Source organism: Pleurodeles waltl, chromosome 4_2 (assembly GCF_031143425.1).
Source record: "Pleurodeles waltl isolate 20211129_DDA chromosome 4_2, aPleWal1.hap1.20221129, whole genome shotgun sequence".
Lineage (NCBI taxonomy): Eukaryota > Metazoa > Chordata > Amphibia > Caudata > Salamandridae > Pleurodeles > Pleurodeles waltl.
Genome location: NC_090443.1, coordinates 195,896,908 through 195,923,742, shown reverse-complemented (window position 1 = coordinate 195,923,742; position 26,835 = coordinate 195,896,908). Strand labels below are relative to the sequence as shown.

Here is a 26,835-nt window from a genome sequence, read left to right as displayed (position 1 = left end):
AAGGAATATAATAATGGGTATAATAATATGAGACGAAAAGAAGTATTGCAGAATCACAGACTATCAAGATTTGTAATATTTGAAGCTAATTAATAAGTGTAATTACTAAGTGTACTTTTCTAACATTTATTTATCTTTTCTCAATTTTTGAATAGTGAAATGCTTATGATAATAAAACATTTGATCAGAGTGATATAAAAACAAGAGCAGGGATTCATAAGTATCTCATATAACAACTTACCTAGGAGCTATGCAATGACCTATGAACATGTTAAAGATAGAACAACATACACATATACATGAATATACACATACATACACACACACATACACACACACACACACACACACATATATATATATATTTAACCATGAGTAAATATACATAAACAGGTTTAAAGAAAATGTGGGTAATTTATTGTTATGACATAGTAGCGATACATATTTCCTAAAGAACTATACATATCTGGAATATACACATAATCAGATTAAAAATGTTTATCACCACAGGCATATGCAGTCCATTGCTGTTTGAATAAGGTGGTTATAAAGAGCCAACTCTTGAGTAGTCTTCTGAAGACAAGATAGTTATCCATGGATCTTACATTTGAGAGTAATGAATTCCATAGTTTGGCTGCTTGAACGGAGAAGGATTTACCACCTATAGTCTTTTTCTTGTATGGTGGTGTTCTAAGGTCCTGTTACCATGCCTCCTCTTTGCCTACAGGGAGGTACCCTAGAAAGGAGTGGGTTACAACCCCTTTGAACTCCTCTTTGGTCACCCTGTTAGGGATCCACTTGCTCTTGTGAAGGAGGGATGGGAACAACTGCTAAAGCCCCCTAAGCAAGACATAGTGGATTATGTAATTGACCTCAGATCAAGGAAGGCTGAGTACATGAAGAAGGCCAATTAAAACCTTCAGGCCAGCCACAAATTGCAAAAGCAATGGCATGACCAGAACGCTGTCCTGACTGTGTACCAACCAGGACAGAAAGTGTGGGTCCTGGAGCCTGTATCTCCTAGAGCACTCCAAGACAAATGTGAGATCACTTATTTAGTAGACCTTGGTGCTCCATGAATTCCCCTCAGGGTACTTCATGTGAACCGCTTAAACCCCTACTATGACAGGGCTGACTTAAGCCTGCTCATGGCCACTGATGAGGGACAGGAAGAAGGGAGTGACCCTCTTCATGGTCTCTTTTCCAATTCTACAGCTGATGGCTCAGTTTAGGGGGTAGTCTTAGCAGATTGCCTTTCTGAGTCTCAAAATGAAGACTGCAGTTCTCAAAGCTGTTTTCCCTTACATCTAGACAAACCACATGGAGTGAACCCACCATTGATACAGGGGGCAGCCTACCCATTAAGAGTAAAATCTACAGGCAGCCTGACCATGTAAGGGTCTGCATCAAAGCAGAGGTGCAAACGTTGCTGGACCTAGGAGTCATTGAGCACTCTGATAGCCCCTGGGCTATCCCAGTGGTTCTGGTCCGAAAATCCCACTCTCAGAATGGGAAAAGAGAGTTGAGGTGTTTTGTTGACTGTAGAAGGCTCAATACAGTAACCAAAACTGATGCTCATCCTATCCCCAAGGCAGTTGAGCTCAAAAATACACTGGCATCTACCAAGCATCTTAGCACTTTTGACCTTACTGCTGGCTATTGGCAGATTATGTTGTCAGAAGATGCTAAACCTAAAACTGTATTTTCAACCATCGGAGGGCACTACCAATTCCCAGTAATGCCCTTTGGTTTGAAGAATGCACCTTCCACTTTTCAGAGGCTGGTGAACACAGTCCTTCAAGGTCTGGAGGCCTATAGTGTAGCATATCTAGATGATATAGCTGTCTTTAGCTCCACCTGGGATGATCACCTGGTCCACCTCTTGAATGTTTTGGAGGCTCTGCAAAAAGCAGGCCTCACTATCAAGACTTCAACGTGCCAAATAGAGCAGGGGAAGGTGGTTTAACTGGGACACCTAGTAGGTGGAGAACATATTCAGCCACTACAGAGGAATATCCAACCCATTTTGGATTGGACTCCCGTTACTACCCAAACTGAGGTCAGAGCCTTCTTAGGCATCACTGGATATTAAAGGGGGTTCATTCAGAACTATGGCTCCTTTGTTGCCCCTCTTTATGGCCTCACTCCCAAGAAAATGCCTAAAATGTTATTGTGGACAGCCAGCTGTCAAAAAGCTTTTGAAAAACTCAAACAAGCCATGTATCCTGCACCTGTTCCAAAAAGTCCTAACTACTCCAAGAAGTTAATAGTTCAAACTGATGCTTAGGAGGTAGGGGTTGGGATAGTTCTCTCTCAACTTAATACAGAGGGCTAGGATCAAACAGTAGGTTCATTAGCAGAAGATTGACCCCAGAGAAAAGCGTTGGTCAGCCATAGAAAGGGAGGTTTTTGCAGTGGTCTGAGCCTTGGAGAAGTTGCGATCACACCTCTTTGGTACTCACTTCATTGTTCAGACAGACCACAAACCTCTCTCATGGCTCAAATAGATGAAAGGAGAAAACCCCAAATTGTTGAGGTGGTCCGTTTCCCTACATGGTATGGACTTTACAGTGGAACATAGACCTGGAAGTAACCACTCCAATGCAGAAGGACCCTCCAGAGATTTCCACTTAGACACAGAAGACTCACCTGGGCAAGGTTAGCCTTCTTGTCCTTCGTTTGGGGGGTGAGGGGGTGTAGGGAAGTACCCTCTTTCTTGGCATGGTTACCCCTTTTTTCTGCCTCATGTCAGGGATCCTACTAACCAGGACCCCAGTGATTATGCTCTTTCTCCCCAAACTCTGTATTTCATCCCACAGTTGGCACACTGGTGCCCCATTATAAGCCCCCAGTATATTGTACCTAGGTACCCAGGGCTTTGGGGTTCCAGGGGATCCCCGTGGGCTGCAGCACATATTTTGCCACCCATAGCGAGCCCAAGCAAGGGGTTATGCAGGACTGCCATTGCAGCCTACGTCAAAAGGTGCAAGCACCCTTTCACTGCACCAGGTTAATTATAAGTCACCACTATGGCAGGCCTTCTAGCCTAGAGGGCAGGGTGCAAAGTACCTGTGTGTGAGGACACCCTTAACCTAGCAGAGGTGCCCCCACAAACTCCAGGCCCATTTTCCCAGACTTCGTGAGTGCGGGGATGCCATTTTAAGCATGTACTGGACCTAAGTCAATACTATGTCCAGCTACATAATGGTAACTCGGAACATAGGCATGTTTGATATCAAACATGCTGGAATCCTACCCCAATGCTTTTGCAAGCAAAGGAAAACGGGACCACTCCCCTGTCCACCACCAACCCTGGGGAGGTGCTCAGAGCTCCTCTAGAGAATCTCTGGGTTTTGCCATCTTCGATTCAAGGTTGGCAGGGAACTCTTGTAGCATCTGAGTGGCCAGTGCCAGCAGGTGACATCAATCCCCCTTTCAGGGCAAATTAGGGTCTATCTCTTGGGTGGTTCCTCATATTCAGATTGCAAAACTCCAGCAGGAATCCTCTGCAACCTCCACTGTGACTTCTGACTGAAGGAACTGCATCTGGATGCTCCAGGACCCGAAAAGCTGCAACAAAGAAGCAGGACTCCTCTGCAACATTGTATACATGGCTCCTTCCAGCAACTGCAACATTTCCCCAATCATACATCCTCTGAGGACAGCCCGTCTTCAGCCTGCATCAGAAGGAAGAAGGAATCTCCTTTGGGGTGAAAGAGTCACTCCCCTGCTTCTGCAGGAACAAACTGCAACGACGACCGGCTGCGTGGATCCCCTCTCCTGCTGAGCTGCGTGGATCCTGCATCACAGGTGGTGGAATGAAGTGGTCACGATGGTCCTCTCTTCAAGCTACCCAACGTGGGCGGGCCCACGCAGGACAGTACCCCCATGCACTGCTTCCTTTGCAGCTGCCATGGTTTGTTGGCATCTTTTCCATGAGGGCTTCAGGCATCCTGAAACCCTAGCCTCCAGCACTCCATCCTGTGATACACAGCTCAATGAGTGGTTCTCTGGCGGCATGGGAGCCTTTTTTGTAGTGCTGCATGATCCTCTTCCTCAACCTTTGTGTCCCCATCCTGTGGGACTCCTGTGAGTGCTGCCTGGGCTTCTGCAGGCTCTCTGTATTACTGAGGGTCCCCTCTGCTCCCCCTTCTTGGTAGAGTCCACCTGGTCCTTCCTGGTCCCCAGCAGCTCCATTTTCCACTAACCTTGAGTTTTGCGTGTGCCAAGGCTTGTTGGTGGAATCCGAAGACACAAACCTGACTGCAGTTCTCCTCCCGGCGTGGGACATCACCTGCATTCTCCAGAAACTCAACCCTGTCTTCTTGGGTGCAGTACTGACTCCTTCTTCACTGTCGACTAACCTCTTGTACCTTCAGTCTGGTGGGTAAGGGCTCCTGCCCTTCCTGGACTCTGCTGTGCTTCTTGGACTTGGTCCCCTTCTTCCACAGGTCCCCTATCCAGGAATCCACTGTTGGTGTCTTGCAGTCTCTCCTGGGTTTTGCATTCTTCTTCTTTTCTTCTAAGTGGGTGTACTTGGGAATTTACATTGATTTACTTCTTCTTTCCTGGTTGCTGGGGTGGGTTGTGGTATTTTCCTTTGGACTATCCTAGTACTCCACGCTCCCCTCTACACACTCCATTTACGTAGGTGGGGTACCGACTTTCACATTCCATTTTTTTAGTATATGGTTTGTGCTTCCCCCAGGGCTATGTCTCCCTATTGTGATTTTCACTATTTGCACTGTTTTCTAACTTTTTTTATGCCTGTTTCTACATACGAGTGTATATAATTTGTGTATTTCTTATCTCCTAAGGGAGTATAGCCTCTATGGTATTTTTGGTATTTGTGTCACCAAAATAAAGTACCTTTATTTTTGTAACACTGAAGGCCTGATTTAGAGGCTGGTGGACCGTACTCCGTCACAAATGTGACGAATATCCTGTATGCCATATTATGATTTCCATAGCATATAATGGAATAGTAATACAGCAGATGGGATAGCTGTCACGTTGCTGACGGAGTAGCCCCAGCTGCCAAACTATAACTTAGGCTCTCAGTGTTTTTTTTCATGTGTGTAGGTGCTGTGTGACTACAGTGGCATTGCATGAGCTTTGCATGTCTCCTAGATAAGCCTTGGCTGCTCATCCAAAGCTACCGCTAGAGAACCTGGCTTCTAGACACTGTCTTCAATGCACTACACTAATAAGGGATACCTGGACCTGGTATAAGGTGTAAGTACCATAGGTACCCACCCCACACCAGGCCAGCCTCCTACACCTATTGTTCGCAGTGTGTATAACCTCAAAAGGAATCGAGACCCTACTGCTCAGTCTCAAACTTTTTTGTTCCAACCATGGCTTGTCCATTAACACATGCAAAATGAAGTTTATGGCAATTCACCATAAAAGGAGATTTAGGGGGGGTTATAAGTCTGGAGGAGTGGGAAATGAGGAGAGTGCTATACTTTGAGTATCTGGGAATCCATTTATCCAGCTCCAACTCATGGGCTAGTTAGGTTGCAAAGAGTACAGTCCATCTGAACTGGAGGGCGACTTTAACTCTAGGATTTACAAGCAATGCCTCCTTCCATCCTGTTAATACCCTTCTTGAAGTCTAGAGAGCTCAAGCAGTAGCAGCTGCAGTTTAAGGGACCAAACTTTGGGGCTCTAGAAACATTGATGCCCTGGGAGTAGTAGGGTATGAATTCTTGAGGGTGGCTCTTAATCTCCCCCAAAGCACTCTCTTAGTCTTTAAACAAGACCTAGGCATTCAATCTATTATCCCTAAAGTACGTTACAAACCAATATCGTACTGGTTGAGGATTTGGTCTACCGCTGAGCTGGAACCTTATAGGGTGGGTCTTAGAGACATCCTGGACAGACAAAAGGGAGGGGTGACTCTACCCTGGCTAAAATATGTGAAGCAGGTGCTAGACTCATTGGGTCTGTCAGACTGTTGGACAGATCCAACTGTTATCTCATCCTCCTCTGTTAAAAAGATGAAGTCCCTTTTTTGGCAGCACAAAGAGATGAACCACCACAGACCTTTAACCAAAAGACTTCTAGAGATAAAGCCATCACCTACTTTTGCGTCCAATATAAGTGACATTGATCAGCCTTTCACAAAAGCCCTCTATATAAGGTTTAGGTTGGATGCTCTCCCACTTGCCACTTTTACTGCCAAATGGATGGGTGCCTAGGGGGTGGGGGGGTAGCAACTTTGCCCTGCTTGTGGAGGAAGCGAGGAAACCGATGACCATTTACAGTTTTTTTGTCCAAGTTACACTAAGCAGTGCAAGCACTGGATTGTCCCCTTATGCCACACCCTAGGAATGGCCCAGAACAGGGTTGCTTTGAGAATCTATAGAATTGATACCACCATTTTTATTGTTTTTTCAATTGTTAAGTATTTAGAGAGAATCTGGCCTGCACTGTCTAAGATCATCTCTCATTCCGCCTCATAGAGTCAGGTCAAATCTATCTCACTGATCCACTGGATCTTGGGCTGACAGGCTCAGGTTGAGAAAAACTGAAAGCCATGCTAGAAGGAAGTAGTAATATGCAGTGAGGGAACCACTCTTCTACAACACTTAGAATTGACGGCTTATATCCCCAAGAAACCAAACAACTCTTAGCCTTTTATTGAGAGTCACATTTTCATAGGTTGCATGTATATACCAAGCACAATATTGATGTATATTTGTTTTATCTACTAGAATTTTACACTGTACTTTGTATGCAGTTTTATTGATTTTTAATATATTTGTTGAGCTGTTCCCTGCACAGGTTTATATATCGCATTCTAACACATTGGCCCATATTTACAAGTGGCCTGCACTACTGATGCGTCACTTTTTTTGATGCATTGGTGGCGCTGGCTGCTGACCCATATCTACAAGCCAAAGCAAAGCCACTTTGCGTGGCCTTTCATGGACTTGCAGCTATGGAGCAAGGCAACTCAGGGCAAGTCGCTGCATTGCTTTACTTTGCGTCGGAGAGGCTTTTCCACGGGTGTTGTGTGGGTGTTACTACGCAACACCCATAGATTTTGATGCATTACCAGATTTACAAAGTTTTGTAAACCTGTGAATGCGTCAAATCCGTACGCCACCCCAGGTGTGACGTAGAAGTGACACAACAGGGAGACATATGTTTACTTCTCCCCATTTTTCCTCTTTCTATGTGTGCTGCATTTTGGAAGGTCCCTCTTCCTGCGAAAAACATTTATCCCTGCAACACAGGTACCCTGGCACCATGGTGCCAGTGTGCTTGTGTTGGCACATGGCAGTAATTTGTGTGTCAGTGCAGGGGAAAAGGACAGGAATGCGCCTTATCTTGTAGATACAGTGCATTCCTGTCCTTTTGTTTTGACACTGAGCAGCGCCGCAAGAATGCTTTTGGCGCTGCCCTACACCAAAACATTGTAACTATGCCCCATTGTTTCTAAATACCTGCTGTTTTGTGTTCAGGCCTATAAATTGGATTATTGATTCTGTCGCTTTTATGGTCTTTGACCAAAAGAAAGTGTTTAAATAACTAGTTTCCATATGGAACGTATTGGGGTGATCCGTCAAGCAGGGGCAGAGAGAAAGGGGTGTTCTTTAAACATGTTTTCCCCATTAATTTTTCCATATGAACTTGAGACATAGCTATAGTCGAAACACCTGAATAGATTTGCACAAAATTCTGCAGAACACTACATCTAGATCCAGAAAGAGTGCTTTTTGTAATTTGGTATCAGTTTGGTCAATTGTTTTTGAGCAATCAGTGCTCAAAAACTTTGTATATGTAGGGATGCAGAGCTTCCGCAGATCCCAACAGATCTCAAGCTGAGATCTGTTTGGCTGCCATCAACTCACCCAGAAAGTGGTGGCAGCTATCTTGGGGCTTGGGACTTGGTTCCGTATCCTAAAAAAAACCTGAAAAAAAAGACACAAAGGGAAGTGTAGGAGTACACTGACCTTCTAGGCCTGGTGGTGGGGTCCCAGAGATACGCCATCTGGGGCCAAAAATGTTTTTTTTTTAAATGTTACTGCCAATTTGCAGAGGAACAGTTAATTCCTTTACCCATTTTCATTCCTAAATCTATAAGACACCTTGACACCCTTTACTCCTACCATCCCTTAAACCTTATAAAACCTTGTTACTTCTTACTCCTACTCATCTCTGTACCCTGAAAAATATTTAGGCCCTCATTATGACCGTGGCGGATGGCGGTATATTGGAGAAAAGTACAGCCAACAGCCTGGCGGTACTTTTCCCCAAAATATGTCATTGGCGGTTTGGTTCAAGACAAACCACCAATGTACCACTCTGTCCACCACGGCGGTAACAGCCGCTGGGCTGGAGAGTTCAGACTCCAGCCAGGTGGCCATCACTGTCCCACCTATAGGATTATGACCCCGCCTACCGCCATGGTTTTCGTGGCTTCCCTACTGTCACGAAAACCATGGCTGTGGGCACTATCAGTGACAAAGAAACCCTTCCCCTTCCCTGTCACTGATAGGGGTCTTCTCCACCCCCCACCCCTCCCCTGGTTTCCCCTTACACCCCTCCCACTCCAGATCCCCCCACAACATGCACTCACATTCACGCCCCATCAAACACACGCATTCACACACACACCCACATTCACCCACGCATGCATACATCCATTCACACACACTGACATACATACAGGCACACACGCATTCACACAACACAACATACATGCACACTCACAACCATACATTCACACATGCATTCCACACGCCACACACCCACATTCACACACGTACACACATACACCCTCCTCCCTTGTCGGCGCACCCGACTTACCTGATTTCAGGGGGTCCTCTGGCAGGGGATGGGATGGGGCGCTGCTGCCAGCAGCAGCGTCCGCCAACAGAACACTGCCAGGCCATATCATGGGTCATGACACGGTCTGGGGCGGTCTACTGGCGTGGCACTGCTGCTGGCATCAGCGCCACCTTACCGCCATCCGCCGCAATGGCCGCAGACGTAATTCCGCCATCCTTCTGGCAGAATTCCAGCTACGGTCATAATATAGCAGATGGCTGGTAGCCACGGCGATGGTATTTTGGAGGCCGTCGCCGTGGCGGTAGGCGGTCTATACCACCATTGTTATAATGAGGGCCTTAGTGTCCATTACCCTTCTTTTCTTTCAACTGACATATATAATTTCTAAAATTTTAGTAATGGTATTTATGTGCGCACACACATACACACACACACACACACATATATGTATTATGTCATGTAAAAAAATACTTATGTGCGTGGTTAAGTACAGCGTTGTTAGTGTACCATGTAAATAGGCTACATGGTACTTATCTGAGTGGGAAAAACTGGGTGATTAAGATCAAGGGTCTCATTTACAAGAAACTGATGCATCGGGATCAGGGATCCCATATAATTGACACAAGCAGAGCTTTGGATTCCCCAGCTGCTGCTACCTTCAAAACTTAGGCTTCGCCGCACCAGGGATCGGATAATGGCACAGATGTTTGGTATTGGTGGGGTGTAGTGCAGGGGCTGCTCTATGAAGCTGCCATCTTCCCCAGTCGTTGGCCGCACCCTCAGGGAAATGTGTTTTAATGATTTTTATTTAATGTTGTACCTGGACCTTTTTGCAGGGTCCACCCAAACCTTTTGCCTTCCTCCTCTTATCTATGTTTCTGACATGTTTTTTGTTGGCTTTAGGACTCTCACCAAAGTGCATGTGTTCCCTCCCCAAAAACATGGTATGTAGGTTTATACATGTTTGGCATATTTAATTTACTTATAAGTCCCTTGTAAAGTGGTATAACATATACCAAGGGCCTGTAAATTAAATGCTGCTGGTGGGCATGCAATGCTGATTGTACCCCCCTCCCACAAGTAGTCTTTAAAACCTGTCTCAGGCCTGCCACTGCAGGGCCTGCATGCGTAGTTTATTGCCACCTTGACTTGGCATTTCAAACTACTTGCCAAGGCCTAAACTCCCCTTTTTCTTACACCTAAGTCACCCATAAGGTAGACCCTACATAGCCCTATGGACAGGGTGCTGTGTACGTAAAAGGTAAGGCATGTCCTCTTATGTTTTGCAGTGCCTAGTAGTGACAAACTGCCTATTTAGTTTTTCACTACTGTGAGGGCTGCTCCTCGCATAGGTTAGCATTGGGAATTCCCTTATGTATCTTTATGTGGTAATTCCTGAGCTGAAAGGAGTAGTGTTGCCATGTTTGGTATGTTTGGGATGGTAGTGAGAAATCCAGCTTACTGGTGTAGTTGGATTTTACATTACTATTTTAGAAATGCCACTTTTATAAAGTGGTCATTTCTCTGTGCTTATAACTCTATGGCCCATATTTATACTTTTTGACGCTAAACTGCGCTAACGCAGTTTAGCGTCAAAAAGTTTTGCGCCGGCTAACGCCATTCTGAAGCGCCATGCGGGCGCCGTATTTATTGAATGGCGTTAGCCGGCGCAAGCAGACCGGCGCTGCCTGGTGTGCGCGAGAAAAACCACGTACACCAGGCAGCGCCGGCGTAGGGGGAAAATGGCGCATGGGCGTCTTAAAATGGGGCAAGTCAGGTTACGTCGAAAAAATCGTCGTAACCCGACTTGCGCCATTATTTTTCGACGCCCATCCCCCATCAACATGACTCCTATCATTGTAAAGATAGGAGTCATGCCCCCTTGCCCAATGGCCATGCCCAGGGGACTTCTGTCCCCTGGGCATGGTCATTGGGCATAGTGGCATGTAGGGGGGCACAAATCAGGCCCCCCTATGCCAAAAAAAATTATTAAAAAAAAATAAAAAAATACTTACCTGAACTTACCTGAATGTCCCTGGGGTGGGTCCCTCCGTCCTTGGGTGTCCTCCTGGGGTGGGCAAGGGTGGCAGGGGGGGTCCCTGGGGGCAGGGGAGGGCACTCTGGGCTCATTTTGAGCCCACTTGTCCCTTAACGCCATGCCTGACCCAGGCGTTAAAAAGCGGCGCAAATGCGCCGTTTTTAGCCACGCCCACTCCCGGGCGTCTCTTTTGCCCGGGAGTATAAATACCACGTAAAGGCCTGGGAGTCATTTTTTAGACGGGAACGCCTCCCTTGCATATCATTAACGCAAGGAAGGGGTTCACGCTAAAAAATGACGCACATTCCGGGAACTTTGGCGCTATACGCCTCTAACGCCATAGTATAAATATGGCGTTAGTTGGCGTTAGTTTAGCGTCGAATTTGCGTCGAAAAAAACGACGCAAATTCGGCGCAAACGGAGTATAAATACGGCCCTATGGCCCGTATTTATACTTTTTTAGCGCCGCATTTGCGTCGTTTTTTGACGCAAAAACAGCGCAAACTTGCAAAATACCATTGTATTTTGTAGGTTTGCGCCGTTTTGCGTCAAAAAGCGACGCAAATGCGGCGCTAAAAAAAGTATAAATACGGGCCTATGTCTTTTGTAGCCTGACTCCAATCCATGTCTAAGGCTGAGTGACAGCTACATTTGGTACATACTTTCCAGACAGCCACAACACAGGAAGGGCTGGGTGTGACAGGGGCTACATCTGCATTCCCCTGCATACTGATAGTCTTCCCACTTTACAATTTGTCCTGCCCTCACACAAAGGGCAGATTTACACCCTGCTGATGTCTGGAGCCAGGGCTGAGTTGAAAGGGGTTTATTGTACACTTGAAAGGGTTCCTTTGAAGTCACCCCTACATCAAATGAATTTATGAGTATAAGTATAGGGGCTCTAACCCCATGTTTTCAAAGTACTTTTGGAACTGGAACCGAACATCTGTCAAAAAGACTGCTGTGCTGTCCAAAGTGTTCATCTGGACTGTTCTCCTGCTGTTGCCCTCCTGCCTGCTACTAGCTGAGTGGCATAAAGGACTTACTGAATTGTTTTTATGCTTTTCGCCCTGCTGCTCACTGACCCTGATCCACTTTGATTCTCTGGGCTGCCATAGGACTTCTGAGCTGCCAGGAGAAACCGACATGTAAATCACTTGCTCTTATGTGCTAGCCTGCCTGTCTTCTGCTTCCTGCCCTGTGCTCAGCATTCTCGAAGGGCTTGTTGGCTTGCCCCACCTGTTATTAGGGAATCTCATGGACACCAAAAGATTCCCTATGTGCGCTGCTTCTGCTCCTGGCCCTAGTAGTAGCATGTGTTGATCGCAGTTTAGTGCTCCTTGTATTGTGCAACTAGCGCATGGTGAGCACTTCCTTTCTCACTTCTCCATGGTTAGAGCATGGTGAGCACTTCATTGTTTCTCAGTGTGCATCATGTTCTTTGCAAGGAGACACCCGTGAACAGCGTGACACCTCCCCCCTTCTCACATGTGTCACATGAGCAGGTGCGCTGAGCTGCCAAGGAGGAGACCAGCATATGTTTTCTGGTGCCGTCACCTGGAGGGAATCCCCTCTGGCAGGCCCCTTCCCACATCTGTGTCACTGTGCTTAGGAGGAGAGTGGTGTGTGTTTTTCTTGGCCCGCTGCGCAAAGGGGAAGACACAGAACAGAAGTGTTGACTCAGAGGGGTCATGGATAAGGCCTCCAACCTACAAATACTTCATGGCTGGCAAGCCAGCACTGCCTGTCTTCTCATATTCTTTCTTGGGAGGCCCAGCTCTGGTGAAGAGGGCTGGCTGTGCTGCCCTCAGCAGCTGCCCTGCGCTCATTGCACAGCTACACTTTTGACCCTGCACACGGGGAGAATGGAAGAGGTCTTCTCACCCATACTTACGGTGTGTGTGCACCCCTGGTGGAGCGTCCCTGTGGGCATTTGTCTGTGTTTGCCCTTGCCTTGTGAGGTGCAGGAGCCCCACACCAAAGAATTACCACACCAAACCTAATAGGAGTGCAACTGTGCTACAACTCTGGTTTTGCTACATTGCATGCAGTGCTTTCCACCTAAGGTCCATTAATTTGATCTTTCCTGCCACTTGGGCTTGTCTAGGGATATCAGGATAACAAGAGACACATCCCAGAACCCATTATTACATTTGGTACCTAAAAAAGGATACCTAGGCATTCTTTTTAACTAGGATTACTGCAACCCTGCTTATAGGAGGGCAGGTGTTCCTGTACCTATGTGGGCTTATTGTTTCTGGGTGTTCACTGGGATATTTCGGGGAGTGATGTATATACGATGAACCATGATGTTGTTGCGTGCTTTGTCTGAACCAAACTCTCACATTTCATACCCAAATGTAGTAATGTATTCTTGCACTGACAGAATAACAAGTGCAATTCAGTAGTGACATGATATGTGCAATATTTATGATATATGTAATTTATGGTCTTGTGATGCATACAATAAAGAGAAACATATTTTTTATATAGTCACATGTGGAGCCCCTTTTGTGGTTTATTTATTGTGCTACGAGTGTAAGCGTGTTGCACAAACGCTTCACACATTGTCCCTGCGCATAAGCCTGATTGCTCTGAGCTCAGCTGCCAGAGGGTGAGAATAGGCCATCTTTGGTATTTAACTTACTTGCCCAGACCAGAGTTGTGGGTTCTGCCTGGCTTAGGTGCATACCCTAGCCAACCAGAAACTCAATTTCTAACATTTGAAAACAGTACTATTTATTTTTTTGATGTTACATTTTTTTTTTAATTCCGTATTATATTTTATAGGGAGCTCCCTGCCCTTGCGGTGGAGATTGCCACAAAGAGGTTGAAAGTTACTAATATAGTAACTTTACACTTGTAATTTAAGCCATAGGAGTCTCCACCTCCTAATTTGAAGGGTTGGGGACTTGTAAATCTACATCTAGGTGCAAATCTACACTTGGAAATTGTGAATTCTTTCCTTGATGAAAATTACATCTATGTTTAAGTGTAGAACTGTCCATGAGGAGAGCTACACATGTAAAATTACCTTCATGTGAATAGAGTCTCAATTGCCTCTGGAATGCATGTCTTGAAACTTCAATTGTTGATGTATCTGTAAAAAAAAGTATTTGTATATTTACATTAATATAATTTAATGCAATAAAAAACAAAGCAATTATAATTCTCTTTAAATAGGTCCACTGAAATTAATGTGGTTAACAGTTACATCAAGTGTGTTTTTCAGTGATGAAACAGCTGTTTTAAAATTACTTTCTTTCCATAGTCTGTGACCAGTCTTACTACCATTTTTAGTGTCTGTATACAACGGTATCTTGTGTGTTTGGTACAAATTATCACACCCGGCTGATGCCATTACCATTTCACCCTCAAACTTTTAATGCCTGACAACGATTCCCCGCTTTGTCTAGCACTAAATTGAGTAACCCTCACGTTTGTTGCCTTGCATCTTTAGTTACCTATTTTTTGTTACAGGCAAAAGACCTAAATATCACTTTACTGTGTTCCCCGACACTAATTCAAACAAGATGGGTGGGGAGAGTTAAGTAAAATAATCCACAATCACTCAGTGGATAGGAAAATGTCTTTGAGAGAGTCTTTCTTCTGTGCGTCACGTCATTAAGGCCCACATTTGCTAACATAAAAAAATGCCGCAACCACCATACAAAATTCTAGTCAAATTTATAAACCCATGCAAGGGACAGTTTGCGTCACCTTAAATAGGTTGGTGAAAAAAGAGAATGCAACAAAGAAGAAAGAACATCCCAAATAACATCGATGAGACGGGTGAGGCACGGTTGCATATTAGTGCCTTTCCTCTTCCTAATTTACATTCATTGAATAAGCAATCACTTAATAAGGCATGGCAAAGTTTTGCCATGGATGGGAGAGAATCTGCTGCCAATCCTCTTATATGTGGATGACACAGTATTGATTTCTCACACAGCAAACGGGCTCCAGGGTTTATTGTACCTTTTTTTAGACTTTATGCAGGACCTGAATCTTAAAATAAACTTTGCTAAGTCTTTCTTAATGATCTTTGGACCTTTATGTAACAAAACTAAGCACTTTACAATGATGGGACAGTGTTACAAAAGGTTACAAATTTTAGTTACTTAGATATGATCTTTAGCTCTTCACTTTCAAGGAAATCCCATTTTCTGATGAAAACCCAACAATTAGGTAGAAATATTAAAGCCATTTTCCAATTTGCAGAGAAATTGGGACATAAACTTGAACCTGACTTGATAACTTTATATAGATCAAAATTTATTTCGGCCGCCCTTTATGGAGCAGTGGTTTGGGGGTTCCGGAAAACAGATCTCTTATAGCGATTGGAAAATAGCTTCATATGCAGAATGTTGGCCGTACCTACAAATACCGCCAACTTTATCTGTCATGAGAAACTGGGTCTTCGATCCATAAATGATCAGATTGGGGTTTCTCCTTTTTTTCTATGGATTAAATGTGGGAGGAACGCTGAGGAAGTTTGGTAAGGGAGTGCATGGTTGATTGTTTAGCCCTAGATAATGTAAATAGGATCCCGTGGCAACCTTATATAAAAATTGTCTTTTCAAAACTTGGTCCTCGGTGATATATTTTTTACCTCACAGAATCTTGATGCCAACTCCAAAGAGATTGTAAAACATCGCTTTAGGGAGGTTTCTATGCACAATAGAATAGTGATAGCACAGAAAATGAAGACTCTTACTTTCAAATTTCAACAACTGGCACTATAGAGCCATATTTAATTTGAAGAGACAATTCACCGATCTTATTTGACTCTTTTTAGGTTGAACTTAATTCACTTTAAGATTGTCTTTCCAACACAGTCTTTTTGACAGAAGGAACTATCTCGCTGCCACTGCGACTTCAAGTTGAAACAGAGCACTTGTCACTTTTTATTCTTTTGTCCATTATACTCCGCCCAAGATCATTGTTTATACTCCCGGGGTTACGTTATGTAAATATTAGGCATTTTATGAAAGAGCTGGAATATTTACAAAAATTATGCTCCTCTAAAATTTGCTTTGCCATGCTAAATTTTGTAAGGTCTGCATTAGCCATCAGAAAAACATATGAAATTGTTCCTCTTTCATGTTTTTTTTTTTAATTATCTGATGTTTTATTAAAGACGTTGTGTACCTGTCTTAAAATGACTGTGAAGGTTCTGGATTTAGACCAGGATGTATGCTTGTTTGTTTTAAATATTTTTATATTTCTCTGCATGTGTATTTTATTCCTTATTGTTTGTTTAGCACATGCTTTATTCGATCGATCGATCATCAAAGCAAAAATACAATACAATAATGATAAGAATAAAAACCAATGATAATAGTAATATATAAAAACATAAATATAAATTGATGTGGAACATGGGTTCCTAAAACATAGTCTAATTAAAATTCTCAATACACATAATACATATAATACGGTTTCACCACCCTTCCTATAGTTCTTATAACAGTAAAAGAATAAAAGTAAGGCTCTAGATCAAGACACAGTATTTACGTGGGAATTACGTATTCGCCATGCTACTAATAAGTATTTGCTGACAGCAAGTATTAAAACCGTAGAATGATGACTTTTTAAAATCCTCAAAGCAGAGGCACAATCTCTTATCCCCATATCGCGGAAAATATGACAGATCCACTTGGACCTGGGAAGGGAGTAAGCAGGGCAAAAGAACATAAAATGTTCAACCGTTTCTGATTTTACACCACAAGCTGGGCATGTACTTGTATCTGTTTTTGTACCCCATCTGCACATCAATGTCTTCAACGGCAGCGACCCGAAACGGAATCTGGCATATAAGCTTTTGCCGAGGATGTCAGGAATATTGTCTAAGTATGGTTCGAATTGTGGATACCATTTAAAATCTGTGAAGCGGTTTGTTAGGGTGCCATAAGTTCTGTGGGTAATGTAATCATTACATACATAGGACCAATATATGCGTTTCAGCGCAATGGAGTGAGCCTTTTCTAGTTTGTGGGGTTCCTCCCAAAAATGGCTGAGGCCGAGTTTGTTATACCAACTGGATACATGTTTGACCCAAGGAATGGAGATTGAATTGGGACACATTAGCAGGTCGTGGAGTGAGGCCTTATAAACGTCTAATTCGGGGTTAGTCCATAGTCGTATCCAATACAGTAATGGTCTTAACTTAATTAGATCGGCTATGCGTCTCAGGCCCAAATCTAAGAACAGAGGTAACAATGGAGTACTAGGAGGACAAGCACACAAGGACCTCGCAAAACTGTTCTCACTAATAGTGAGCCTGTTACAGTCAGAAAAACCCCAGACCTCTGCTCCATATGCGGCGGTACCCTGTGCTCTGGCGATGTAGATCTTAATTGCCGGGGAGACAGTTTTTGCTGTCGTGCCCCTGTAGAGGCGCAGGATTGATGCCGCACCATGCTGCAGGCGACCCACACTTTTATTGATCTGTTCTCCCCAGTTTAAATTATCAGCAATCCTTACGCCCAGGTAATCTATAGAGGAAACCTTATCCAGAAGGTTCCCTTCTAAATGAATAGTACATTTCTTCCGCACTCCTGAGCGGAACGCCATTAACTTGGTCTTTTTGTGGTTGAGCTCTAAGCCGTAGTCTTGACAAAAGGAGTTGAATCTATTAATAAGAGTTTGAAGGCCCATGGGAGATTTAGAAATAAGAAGAGAATCATCTGCAAAAAGGAGGATTGGGATTTTTTGAGCGCATAGGGTGGGGGCGTCATTCTGGCACGTCATTAAAACCTGTACAACCTCATTTATAAAAATAGAGAATAAAAATGGTGCCAGCACACAACCCTGGCGAACACCCCTATTTATGGGGATTTTTTCCGTTAGTTCGCCTAGGTTCCCCCATCTCACCTGCGCATATGTGTCCTCGTGCAACCGCTTTAAAAGTTGGACAAAAAGAAAAAAGGGAGCACACTGCCTCACACTCCAGCAAAAAGTTAGCCCCAATGCATCATGGTAAATGCAGTCACTTTGTTTTGTGTTGAAAAAGTAATCAAAAGTCTTTCACCTAAGTAGGTGCAGCAAGTGCTGTGTATCTCTGGACACGTGTTTCTAAGTTTAGCCCGTCATCAGCAGAGAGCAGCCAAAGTCTGTGGGGTTGCTTGAAATGCCGCCAAAAGTCTTCTCAGGTTTATGTACCACTCACTGGCGCACAGGTGCCTCACCAGAGCTCGTCAGCTCGTTAGCTCAAGGGAGCAGTCATTGGACAAAAAGAAAAAAGGGAGCACACTGCCTCACACTCCAGCAAAAAGTTAGCCCCAATGCATCATGGTAAATGCAGTCACTTTGTTTTGTGTTGAAAAAGTAATCAAAAGTCTTTCACCTAAGTAGGTGCAGCAAGTGCTGTGTATCTCTGGACACGTGTTTCTAAGTTTAGCCCGTCATCAGCAGAGAGCAGCCAAAGTCTGTGGGGTTGCTTGAAATGCCGCCAAAAGTCTTCTCAGGTTTATGTACCACTCACTGGCGCACAGGTGCCTCACCAGAGCTCGTCAGCTCGTTAGCTCAAGGGAGCAGTCATTGGACAAAAAGAAAAAAGGGAGCACACTGCCTCACACTCCAGCAAAAAGTTAGCCCCAATGCATCATGGTAAATGCAGTCACTTTGTTTTGTGTTGAAAAAGTAATCAAATGTCTTTCACCTAAGTAGGTGCAGCAAGTGCTGTGTATCTCTGGACACGTGTTTCTAAGTTTAGCCCGTCATCAGCAGAGAGCAGCCAAAGTCTGTGGGGTTGCTTGAAATGCCGCCAAAAGTCTTCTCAGGTTTATGTACCACTCACTGGCGCACAGGTGCCTCACCAGAGCTCGTCAGCTCGTTAGCTCAAGGGAGCAGTCATTGGACAAAAAGAAAAAAGGGAGCACACTGCCTCACACTCCAGCAAAAAGTTAGCCCCAATGCATCATGGTAAATGCAGTCACTTTGTTTTGTGTTGAAAAAGTAATCAAAAGTCTTTCACCTAAGTAGGTGCAGCAAGTGCTGTGCATCTCTGGACACGTGTTTCTAAGTTTAGCCCGTCATCAGCAGAGAGCAGCCAAAGTCTGTGGGGTTGCTTGAAATGCCGCCAAAAGTCTTCTCAGGTTTATGTACCACTCACTGGCGCACAGGTGCCTCACCAGAGCTCGTCAGCTCGTTAGCTCAAGGGAGCAGTCATTGGACAAAAAGAAAAAAGGGAGCACACTGCCTCACACTCCAGCAAAAAGTTAGCCCCAATGCATCATGGTAAATGCAGTCACTTTGTTTTGTGTTGAAAAAGTAATCAAAAGTCTTTCACCTAAGTAGGTGCAGCAAGTGCTGTGTATCTCTGGACACGTGTTTCTAAGTTTAGCCCGTCATCAGCAGAGAGCAGCCAAAGTCTGTGGGGTTGCTTGAAATGCCGCCAAAAGTCTTCTCAGGTTTATGTACCACTCACTGGTGCACAGGTGCCTCACCAGAGCTCGTCAGCTCGTTAGCTCAAGGGAGCAGTCATTGGACAAAAAGAAAAAAGGGAGCACACTGCCTCACACTCCAGCAAAAAGTTAGCCCCAATGCATCATGGTAAATGCAGTCACTTTGTTTTGTGTTGAAAAAGTAATCAAAAGTCTTTCACCTAAGTAGGTGCAGCAAGTGCTGTGTATCTCTGGACACGTGTTTCTAAGTTTAGCCCGTCATCAGCAGAGAGCAGCCAAAGTCTGTGGGGTTGCTTGAAATGCCGCCAAAAGTCTTCTCAGGTTTATGTACCACTCACTGGCGCACAGGTGCCTCACCAGAGCTCGTCAGCTCGTCAGCTCGTTAGCTCAAGGGAGCAGTCATTGGACAAAAAGAAAAAAGGGAGCACACTGCCTCACACTCCAGCAAAAAGTTAGCCCCAATGCATCATGGTAAATGCAGTCACTTTGTTTTGTGTTGAAAAAGTAATCAAAAGTCTTTCACCTAAGTAGGTGCAGCAAGTGCTGTGTATCTCTGGACACGTGTTTCTAAGTTTAGCCCGTCATCAGCAGAGAGCAGCCAAAGTCTGTGGGGTTGCTTGAAATGCCGCCAAAAGTCTTCTCAGGTTTATGTACCACTCACTGGCGCACAGGTGCCTCACCAGAGCTTGTCAGCTCGTTAGCTCAAGGGAGCAGTCATTGGACAAAAAGAAAAAAGGGAGCACACTGCCTCACACTCCAGCAAAAAGTTAGCCCCAATGCATCATGGTAAATGCAGTCACTTTGTTTTGTGTTGAAAAAGTAATCAAAAGTCTTTCACCTAAGTAGGTGCAGCAAGTGCTGTGTATCTCTGGACACGTGTTTCTAAGTTTAGCCCGTCATCAGCAGAGAGCAGCCAAAGTCTGTGGGGTTGCTTGAAATGCCGCCAAAAGTCTTCTCAGGTTTATGTACCACTCACTGGCGCACAGGTGCCTCACCAGAGCTCGTCAGCTCGTTAGCTCAAGGGAGCAGTCATTGGACAAAAAGAAAAAAGGGAGCACACTGCCTCACACTCCAGCAAAAAGTTAGCCCCAATGCATCATGGTAAATGCAGTCACTTTGTTTTGTGTTGAAAAAGTAATCAAAAGTCTTTCACCTAAGTAGGTGCAGCAAGTGCTGTGTATCTCTGGACACGTGTTTCTAAGTTTAGCCCGTCATCAGCAGAGAGCAGCCAAAGTCTGTGGGGTTGCTTGAAATGCCGCCAAAAGTCTTCTCAGGTTTATGTACCACTCACTGGCGCAAAGTTGGATTAAGTTGGCTGGAGTCCCTATTTTTTGTAACACCTCCCACAACTTTTCCCTCAGGACTAGATCGAATGCTGATCTCAGATCGACAAAGGCGATGTATAATGGTTGTTTGGCCAAGGCTGTATACTTCCAGTACAGAATGGCCAGTCTAAAGACCTTGTCTACTCTACTGGTCTTTGGTCGAAATCCAGCTTGCAGAGGGGAAAGAATATTCTGATCTTTTGCCCAATTGGTTAATCTGCCTAGGAGTTGTTTGGCAAATATTTTTTGGATGTTGTCGATTAAGCTGATTGGTCTGTAATTTGTCGGAAGGTTTACGTCACCCTTTTTATGTATGGGGATAATTTCCGCACCCTTCCATGTCATGGGGATCTGCCCCCCTTCTGCAATTTTATTAGAGAGTGTATTGATGTACCAAATCCAGACTATTGGTTCTGACGAATAGAGATCCCCCGGAATTCTGTCTGGGCCTGGAGCTTTCCCAAGTTTTAAAGAACTAATGGCATTGGCTGTTTCTTTGGTGGTAAAGCAGATGTGGCTCTTAAGAACCTGTGTGCCCCCTACAAGAGGAGCTGGGCCATAATGCTCATCGGGGGTAGAAGGAAAAACTTGGCCTGCTTCCCCTGTAGCTAAAATTGTGGGGGTCTCAGTTTTCCTGTATAGGCCAGAGAAGTGGTCAACCCATTTTTCTGGCTGTATGTGGCTTCTCACACCAGTCCTGCCCTCTTTCTCTCGTTTGTCTAACAATTCCCAGAACAATTTATTGTTGTTGGATTGGGTAGCATCCAATAAACTCTGCCAAGTTGTATCTTCCCAGGTTTTTTTTGCTCGGGCGATGGATTCTTTGTAAATGCGTCTAGCTAATAGTATTTCCCCATGGGAGCCATTCAGAAGGGCACCTTTTAGGCCTTTCTTGGCCATGTGGCAGGACTCGTCAAACCATGTGTTAAAGGTAGCTCCTTGGTGTCTTGCCCCAGCCTTCCTATAGAATGTACGTTGTAATCTTATAGTCATATTTTCATGTATAGATAGGAAGGGGATATCATTGGAATCATGATTGCTGTAAGGAGCAAGGATGTCTATAAAGGCCTGGTAGATCTCACACAACAGGTAAGGGTTAGACTGGACCTTTGGCCACCTGACCTTTGTGGATGTGTTATTCATGGTAGGAATAGGGACCAAAGTAGTTTGTTTGTTCGAAGTCCTACCAAAAACGTCACCTAACATAGAGAGTAGCAAGGGATAGTGGTCACTTTCGGTTCTAACATCCACCTTCATATCATCCAGAAAGGGCCACAGTCTCACATCCACTAGAAAGTAATCAATTACACTTGTAGTTGCACCACGTTTGAAAGTGGGTGCAGTGTCCAGGTCAGAGGGCATGCGGCCATTACATGCTCTAAGACCATGTTTCAAACAAAGGGATGCCAATTGAATAGCTACACAAGAATTGACACAGTTATTGTCGCTAGTCAACTGTGCAATCCCCCATGTTTCATCTTCATCCTCTGTGAGACCAGTTAGTATCGCAGAGGGTTCAAAGGTGCAGTTTACGTCCCCAGCTATTATTAGATAGGAGGTCAGTTGCAGAGTGTCTAGAAAGTCAAGGAGCTGTTTTAAAACTGGTGACAGCCCCTCGCGAAACCGAGCGGGCGTAAATATTGACAAATGTTATGGTGAAATCCTGTTGGAACGTAATTTGTAGCCCCATCAGATCTGGGCTATCGAACTTTAGAGTCTTATATGTGCACTGCACAGATTTATTTATTAGCATCAGAAGTCCTCCTTTGGCTCTGCCTGTCAGTTTTGTAGAGGGTTGAGCAGCCACATTAAAGGAAAGAAACCCGTCTAAGATAGTCAGCTCTTTGGACCATGTTTCTTGAAAAAGACATATGTCTTGGGTGCTGATATACGAGCACCAGTCGTTATCGTCTAATTTCCTCCCAAGGCCTGCTAGGTTCCATGTCATGATTGATATGCTTTTTTTCTCAAAGACCGGGGTTGGTGGCTGTGGGTTGAGCCTCTCGAGAATCGGCTCTGTATCAATAGGTCCATCAGAGATCATCGGACTGGGTTCCGTTAAACTAGTCCCGGGGATTGATCCCTGGGCTATTGTCAGTCATACTGGGTTAGGCCGAATGGAATCGACATGCCTGGACTGATTACTGGTTGAATTGTTACGTAAGTGATCAGAGATTTGTGGTTGGCCTGCCATCTCCGGTACTGTCTCTAAGGTGATGTACCCCCTTCTTTGATCCATAAGGTGGAGAGTTCGGTCATTGAACAGAACAAGGTTTTCTACCAGGGATCTGTTATGGAACTCAAATGAAATTACGTCGTATGTTGATCCTATGGGACACCACCGCTTAGTGTTACAAATATCTGAACGTATAACAGATAGACAGTTTCTTTGGTGTCGTAGCCAGTGGATTACTTTGTTGACCCTAGACTCATGGCCCTCACTGAGTCCAGGAAGCAGCTTCGGGACTTGTTTCAGAAAGAGAGTATTGGTTCCAGGCATGAGGCATTGGGGTTTTGGCAGTAAGGGAGTCCTCTGAGGGGTAGGGGCATTAGAACAACCAGGAACGTATTTAGGAGCGTATTGGTCGCTATCGTTAGGAATGGCAAAGGATCTCCTGAGTGGGAGATTGTCAATCTGTTTACGTCTCTTTGCTGGCAGGTTGTTTGAGGGCCCTGAGGGAAGTTTATTAATGTCACTGTGGTTTCCCATAGTATCCCCCTCATCTAATGGTCTTTTACAATATCGGCCCGCCTGTGAGATGTTGAGTTCTGGACGTATCCCGTTCCCGTCTGAGCCAACCCGATATGTCTTCTCCTTTTGATGATCGGTAACCCGGCCCCCCTGTGCAAGCTGGTTTGTTATTATTGGATCAGGCATTGTATGGCCTGTATTTGCCTCTTTATCCCTATGATTGCACTTGCATCCACACTCTAGGCTCTCCCGGTAGCATTTGGCCAAGTGTAGGACCAGGGATTTAACTTCTTCTATTCTCTGAAGGATAAGAGCATTGCTAGGCTCAGTGGCATGGTGCATTGGAGGGAGAACAGGGACTGGTTCCGGGGTGCAATGGGTAGCTTCTTTGCTGATATCGTCTGATATTGTATCAATAATTCTTGGAGTTTCATCATCCTCGGCTAGGGCCTCAAAGCGGTTCCTGCAAGGTATATTAATGATCAGATTGGTCGCAGGGCTCAGTGATATGGCAGGATTTGGGATGTTGCCCTCAGTTCCCACATGGGGAGAACCACTCCTGTGCACCAATACGTTTGTCGTGTTTATTGTAGTGTTTGCCGGGGGGACGGATAGCAGGTGCGTTGTTAGTAAGGTTGCACTGTTTTTGGTCAACCCTGGGGCCGAATCTTGGACCTTTGACCTTTTCTTAAAATAGTCTTGTATCTTCCCAGGTGGGACTAGGACATTTTTTCCGAGTGAGGCATCATTATGGTTAAGTGAACAGTTTAGGATTGCCTCAACCTCTTCGAACAACTGATCTATCTCCTCAAAGGTTTTTTTTTGGCTTAATGGCCAGTTTAGCAGTGCGCTTCCTCTGCTTTTTGCTGTCTGACAGGGGGCCTAGTGAGTCAGCAGCTTTCCTTTTCCCCATGGTGCCTGTAAGGTTGTGGAATACCAGGAATATATGAGTTGGGCTTACTTGGTGTATTTAGGTAGTAGACGAAAGAGAGTAGGCCCAGCCCAGCCTCCTCCAGGCGATGACGGGAGAGCGCGAAGATAGTTATTCCTTGTTTTGTATCTTTATGGCAATAGCCGTATAAAAATGAATGACTGACTGAATGCCACACAGCTTCCTGCACTGCTCTGCATTACTGTGTATCGGGTAGGCGTTACATTATACATTAATGGAGCATGGTATTTTGATGCAGATCCAGTTTTACTAAAGACAGTACACATAGGTTTGCCCTAAAATTCAGTGCCTAACTGAGAGAGGGGCAATGAGGAGATATATCTTAATTTCTCCTTGTTATAGCCTCTTTCCATATGTGCTGCATTCTGCAGCACACATACAAAAATGAATATTCCTCTGAGGATTGTTTTTGTGCAGGAAGGGGTCCTTTCCTGCACAAAACAATTTTGCCTGGAACACAGGCAGTTTTGCACTACGGCGCTTGGCTGCGTTAAATGCACCAGCGCTATGTAAGAGCTCACTCCCTTTTTATGCAAATTTCGGGACTAGATCTTTCTTCAATGCGTTGTGCCATTTTTTGTAGTGTTAAGCACTGAGCTGAAAAGATTAGCCTGGGAAAGATCTTTTTCTCATTCATTCTCACGGGAAAACAGCCTGGATTCTTCTTTAGCATAGTCGTATCTCAATGAGACCTGCCATTTGTCCCGTTGAATTACTACCCAGGCTAAGAGTCGCCAGTTATCCCCAGGCTCTGTGAGTTCAGTAATGCCAAAACAGCATTCAGAGCTTTGGACCCTTTGGGCTGAATTTTTTTTTTATCGGCCTCACCCTTTTACACGTGTATTTCATCCTGCCACTCACTCATTTTAGTAGCCTTTTACTTGGCTCACCAGCTGTGGTGTGCAGCAACCAATGTAACCACTTCGCTCGCTGGAACCCTTACTCCCTTTAAAGGAGTCTTCCAGTGAATGATGTCACAATGTCTGAAAATCCTTGATGACATCACCAAAAGAACATTCTAAAATGCCTAAATGCTGCTGATTATTAACATGCAGGACTTGGTCAACTGAACAGTTCTTTTTCTTTACACTGAATGTTCCCTTTAGGGGAAGAGGGCGTTGTTCTCGCCTTTTAACTGCTTCCAAGAAGGAAAGCTTTTTGCTTCCTTCATATTTCGCTTAAATTGTGTCCCTAGCTTCTGGTTGACTAGTTTTTTTTGGTCTTGATGCATTTTCTACGGGAGCATAGCTCACGTCCGTCCTAGGCATTTGGGCGTGAGTCAGTGCCAATGTAGTGTTCTTTTTATGTGCAGTAAATTAAATGACTATGAGACTGCTGTATTACACTCCGTTAGTGCGTCTCATGTTTGAAGGTTTTAAGTTTACACGTTTGGTCTGCCCAAGAAAACACTATGGTGCATGACTGTAAGAGTCCACACTCAGACATTGAATTTCAAATCAGGAAAAAATATATTTAATAGGCTCTCTTGATTCGACCCAATTTCCTTTGTTTTTCCTATACAGGTCAAAATGCAGATGATGACGAGAATGATGACGGAAGCTCTGAGTTCTCCGACAGCTCTGAGGAGGACGCAGAGATGAGAGACCCTTCAGGCCTGCGAACAGATTTGCATGTAAGGAGCAGCACTAAGGGGCTTGCTTGTTTATCCAAAGCGTATGTTTACCATAATCCCTTTATTTCTGCAAGTGTTTGATGGTACAGATGAGCCACAAATTATTTTGCTCTAGGTATGTAAAAGTTTGAATTTGCAGTAGTAATTTACAAACCCAGATTCACAGGATCAGGGCTGCCCGTATTTAGACTGCAAATACCAAATTGCATAAGCTACTTGGAAAACCTGCTAGGGTGGTGGCTTTTTGCAATGGTAGACGAGGGGGACATTGATATTAACACGGAGAGACTTGTGTAGCTCTCTCATCTTCATAGATCTACCATAAAGGTGGATTTATGTGGGTATTCACAATGATGGTTGTTAAACCTGATAGCCTTAAGGTGGTCACCCCCCCAACTTTTTCCCTGCCTCCCTCCATTTTTCTTAAACTGTGTTTGCTGGTTTAGGACTCTGCACACTTTGCCTCTGCTGACCAGTGCTAAAGTGAAAGTGCCCTCTCCCCTAAACTTGGTAATACTGGTTCCCACTCAATAGGCATATTTAATTTACCTGTAAGTCCCTAGTAAAGTGCACTACATGCCCCTTCGGCCTGTAAATTAAATGCTACTAGTGGGCCTGCAGCACTGATTGTGCCACCTCCATAAGAAGCCCCTTGACCAGGTCGCAGGCCTGCCATTGCAAGGCCTGTGTGTGCAGTTTCACTGCCACTTCAACTTGGCATTTTGAACTACTTGCCAAGCTTAAACTCCCCTTTTTCTACATATGTCACCCCTAAGGTAGGCACTAGGTAACCCATAGGGCAGGGTGCTATGTAAGTAAAAACCAGGGCATGTACTTATGTATTTTTCATGTACTGCTAGTAAAAAAACACAAATTTGTTTTCCACTACTGTGAGGCCTGCTTCTCTCATGGACTGGCATTAGAACTGCCCTCATATACTTTTAATGGTAGAGTCTGATCTGAAATGAGTAGCCATGTCATGTTT

At 44.6% G+C, this 26,835-nt stretch overlaps 1 protein-coding gene across 1 annotated transcript in view; it reads left to right on the top strand.

The window, feature by feature from the left end:
- The window catches only part of LOC138292459 (myomegalin-like), a 1,643,599-nt gene that overhangs the window by 748,979 nt on the left and 867,785 nt on the right, over nt 1-26,835 (top strand). Inside the window, exon 15 of the mRNA XM_069231077.1 lies at nt 25,741-25,850. Coding sequence (XP_069087178.1) covers nt 25,741-25,850 — 110 coding nt within the window. The remainder of the gene's footprint in view (nt 1-25,740; nt 25,851-26,835) is intronic.